Below are 5000 nucleotides of genomic sequence, written 5' to 3'. Positions count from 1 at the left end.
ACGATAATTATTGGAGAAGATGGAAAAGGAGAAGGAGGAGGAGAAGGAAAATGATAATAGGGATGATGACGGGCGGGTTATTGTAGAATTTGTTTCCTTTTTTCTGAAACGCGTTACTTCACTTCCGAATTCGTAGTCGGGTGGCACCGACCGATCCCGACTGGTCAGTCACCCGATCACTTGTGAAATCGGGTATGGGTATTCCCTGCTTGCCAAATGCCCGACTTCTTGTGTGTGTGTGCGCGCGCGCGCGTATGTGTATGTGTATGTGTATGTGTGTGTGTGTGTGTGTGTGTGTGTGTGTGTGTGTGTGTGTTTGTGTGTGTGTGTATGTGTATGTGTATGTGTATGTGTATGCGTATGTGTATGGGTATGTGTATTTGTGTGTGTATGTGTATGTGTATGTGTATGCGTGTGTGTGTGTGTGTGTGTGTGTGTGTCTGTATGCATGTATGGATGCATGTATGTATGTATGTATGTGTGTGTGTGTGTGTGTGTGTGTGTGTGTTTATGGGTGTGTGTGTGTGTGTGTGTGTGTGTGTGTGTGTGTGTATGTGTGTGTGTGTGTGTGTGTATCTATGTTTGCATGTGTATTTCCACGCAGCTTGATGATTTTCCTTTTTGAGCGTGTGCGTGACTGCCTGCGCGTCCGTGAGACTCAAGCTGGCTGACAAGGCATTTGACAACGTCACACCTGTCACATAATACATGAGGTGCATAATCTCCTCCCCCCTCTTCCCCAACTTCCCGCCTTCCACCCCTTTCCCCTCTTTATCCATCTCCCTTTGCGTCTCTCCCACATCCCTCCCCCAGTCCCCCCCCCATCCCGTCCCCAGGCCCCACTCCCCCCTGCCCCATCTCTTGCTTTAGGCTCGCACCCCCTCCTCCCCGTATCTCTTCCTTCTCCCCTTCTCCCCTCCCCCAATCCAATCAAGCAGTCTTTTTTTACGGGCGGGGTATCACGTGACACACTTGACTGCATTATTAGGCAAACCGTTTACCAAAACATATCGGTTATCCTCACCGCATGCCTAGACTGACTTTATCAAGGCATTGTTATACCGGGTTTAGAGTTGACTAAAGGAGTCCGCATCTAGAAAGTATTATTGTACTGTATTATTCCCACCGACTGGCTAAACAAAGCCTTGTCTAGGAAGTAATATGATTTTTAACGAGTTATCCTCACCACATATTTAAGCGAGACTGAATGTACAAGGTAATAATATACCGGTTTATTCTCACCGAATACCTACACGAGATCTGTCCAGATAAGAATATTTCAGTTGCAGGTTGTGCGCACCAAGTGGCGAAGCAAGGCCGTAATTAGAATGTAATGTTTCACCGGGTTACTCTCACCGCATATGCAAACACAGACAGCGTCTCGAAAACAACAACACCCCTGGTTATTCTCAACGCATGGCCGAAACAAGAGCACATCTAGAAAATTCACCCATCAGCTTGTATGGGGTATCCTCACTGCATTCCTAAACAAGAAAACAGTATTTAGGAAGCAATATATACTGCACGTTTTCTCCAGTTTTATTTTTTCTCTCCTTGTCATCCATTATTAATCAAAATCGATCTGGAGTGCCGGCGATGGGTCCTTCCCCGCGCGTCGTTGATTTCGTAATGGTTCCCGCCTTTCAAATGTGCCAGAATTTATTGTGACGGATTTAGAGGTTTTCAGTGATTTCTTGTATTTTAAAAGATGATTTTGGTAGATACTGTATTACAGATATGGGAGGTTAATTTTTTAAAGATATTTTAGTGAGATAGTGTATTATACTGGTTGTAGTTTGATATTGTATTAAAGATGTGTAGTTAGATATTGTGTGAGATATGGTGTACTTCAGTATCAACTAATACTGTATTTGTATTGTATTAAGCATCTGTTATAGTCGTGTAGGTAAAAGCTGGTTTAGTAATGGATTTACTTGTATTTATTGTAAAGCGAGGAAACAGTCAACTTTCTCTGTGCTTATTGTTCGTTGTTTGAAGGCGCGAGATGGGCGTCGATGGTTTTGTCACGCCTAAATCACCCGATATGGGCGGCTGGGCGTATCCATTGCTGTGTGGGCGCACATGCGTGGCTCCAGGCAGCACGCGAGAACACTTACACGCCCGAATGTGAACGGTGTTGGGATGCGTTACTGGCGCTGGATTTTCCCCAGGCACCCTCGCGGGGGGGGGGATTCTGTCTGTTTGCGTCTGTCTGTCAGTTGGTTTGCTTTCTCTCCCTCTCTCCCTACCTCTCCCTAATCCTCTCTCATACGCACGCACCCCCCCACCCACACACGCATGTACATGCACATACACATATACATACACACCTTTCCTTTCGTCTCTGCTTTTGCATGTGTTACAGTTAACTACACATTTTTTTACGATTAGGATAACTGGTTGATAATTGGTTGGCGAGCCGTGTCAGCCAATCAGCGCCCTCGGAGAACAGGCGGAAGGCCACGAGTGTGTTTGTTTACGAAAATAAAATTTGATGGAAATTATCTTTTTGGATGAGATTGAGAGAGAGATAGAATAGGGGGAAAGAGAGGAAACGGGTGAGAGATAGAATGATGGAAAGAGAGGAAACGGGGAAAATAGAGGAAATGGGGGAGCGATAGAACGAGAGAACGGGGGAGAGATAGAATGATGGAAAGAGCAAAACCAAGGGAGAGAGATAACGAGGGAAAGAGAGGAAACAGTAAGGTATTAAGGAGGAGGGAGTGGGGAGGAATGTAAGAATGAAGGAGGGAAAGGAAATTGCAAAAATATTAGGGTTAGAGAATACAACAGGAGGTCTGAAGCGAAGAAGCGAACAAGGATGAGTGAAGAATGGAGATGGATAAGGATAAGTCATACGCGAAGCTGAGCCTCGCCCGGGCTATGGGGGAGCCCGGCCTGTGCCGACTAATGTCGACTCGATCACCGTGTGTCAGCAAGTGCTGACGCGACAGAGCTTAGTCCTTACCCACCGTGGTGCCCGGCCACAGCAGTAACCTCCGGGCGACAATTGCAACTTCTCGCGCCTGGGCGGGGCGCGAACCGCCGACCCCTCGGATGAGAGGCCGACACGTTACCACTGTACTAGCCTGGAGGCTTAAATGGAGATGGAAGAGGGGAAGTTAATAAAGGTGGTCGTGTGGTGACCGCCACTACGCGACCTCGCCCAGGTCACTCAACGACTGAACTGACCTGTCTGGTGATGGCGAAGATGCGTGACTCGGAGGGGTTGGGGGTGGGCTGGGGGGTGGGGGTCGTGTGCCAGGCGTGATGTGGGTTTGTTTCTATTCGTTGAGTGTCTCTGTATATATGTGTGTGCATGTGTGCTTGTGCGTGCGTGTGTGCTTGTGCGTGCGTGTGAGTGTGCATGCGTGTACACAAGGTCTAAATAAGTATATAGACCTAGCGTGTGTGCGAATATGCGTGCATGTATGCGTGTGTACTTGCGTGTATCTGTTTTTTTTTATACGTAATTTTGATCTATAAAATAAAGGGAACGGAGATAGCAGAATTATCATTAGATGCATTACTTAATGAGGGTGATGATTGTAACGATTGCTTATGAACACCAATTACGTTGGTGGAAATGCACAGATGGAGAATAATGATATGAATAATCAGAATGATAAGGTTAATGGAAAAGTAACTAATAAAGAGGACATAAAAGGGAAAGTTTGTTGATACACCTTCCTTCTCCTCCTCATCACCACCACCACCATCATTATCATCATTATCCCCATCATCCCCATCATCGTTATTCGCATCATCATCATCATCATCATCATCATCATCATCATCATCATCATCATCATCATCATCATCATCATCACCATCACCATCATCATCATCATCATCATCATCATCTCCACCATCATCACTATCACCATCATCATTATCCCCACCATCATCACTATCACCATCACTATCATCACCACCATCACCACTCACAAGAATCACCATCATCCCCCCCATATCATCATCACTATCGTTCACCACCATCACTGTTGAATTATTCACAAGAATATCAGGCGACCCCCCCCCATAAAGCTCCAGACGCTTGACCCCAAGAAATAATCCATTCGTTTATTAATTGTTGAATTATTATTGTTATTGTTATTGCTGTTATTATTATGATTATTATTATTATTATTATTATTATTATTATTATTATTATTATTATTATTATTATTATTATTATTATTATTATTATTATTGTTGTTGTTATTGTTATTGTTATTATCATTATTATTATTATTGTTATTGTTATTGTTAATTATTATTATTATTATTATTATTATTATTATTATTATTATTATTATTATTATTATTATTATTATTATTATTATTATTATTATTATTATTATTATTATTATTATTATTATTATTGTTATTGTTATTGTTATTGTTATTGTTATTATTATTGTTATTATTATTGTTATTGTTATTATTGTTGTTATTATTATTATTATTATTATTATTATTATTATTATTATTATTATTATTATTATTATTATTATTATTATTATTATTATTATTATTGTAATTATTATAATTGTAATTATGATAATAATAATGATTATTAATTATTATTATTATTATTATTATTATTATTATTATTATTATTATTATTATTATTATTATTATTATTATTATTATTAATATTATTATTATTATTATTATTATTAAATCTAATCTAATTTCGTTTTGTTTCCAGTGAGGAGGGCGGGGAAGGTGCAGGAGACGGCGGGGACGCTGCCCCCCCCACACCCAGGCATCACCACGCCAAACACCACCTCAAGTACGGCGAGCTGGTCATCCTAGGGTGAGTAATCAGGGTGTTTTTTTTGTTTGTTTCTCTCTGTGTGTTTACGTCTGTCTGTCTGTCTCTCTGTTCTCTCGCGTATGTATGTATGTTTGTATGTATGTGTATGTGTGTGTGTATGTATGTATGTATGTATGTATGTATGTATGTATGTATGTGTATATGATACATTTAAGCT

At 41.1% G+C, this 5000-nt stretch overlaps 1 protein-coding gene across 5 annotated transcripts in view; it reads left to right on the top strand.

Annotated features, from left to right (window-relative positions):
* The window catches only part of Pli (E3 ubiquitin-protein ligase pellino), a 116082-nt gene that overhangs the window by 89925 nt on the left and 21157 nt on the right, over positions 1-5000 (top strand). For all 5 annotated transcript variants that reach the window (XM_027382962.2, XM_070141328.1, XM_070141327.1 and 2 more), the window contains one exon: positions 4715-4822. In XM_027382962.2, coding sequence (XP_027238763.1) covers positions 4715-4822 — 108 coding nt within the window. The remainder of the gene's footprint in view (positions 1-4714; positions 4823-5000) is intronic.

Source organism: Penaeus vannamei, chromosome 28 (genome assembly GCF_042767895.1).
Source record: "Penaeus vannamei isolate JL-2024 chromosome 28, ASM4276789v1, whole genome shotgun sequence".
NCBI lineage: Eukaryota > Metazoa > Arthropoda > Malacostraca > Decapoda > Penaeidae > Penaeus > Penaeus vannamei.
Note: the sequence above shows the minus strand (reverse complement) of the source record. Positions and strands in the feature narration are given on the sequence as shown.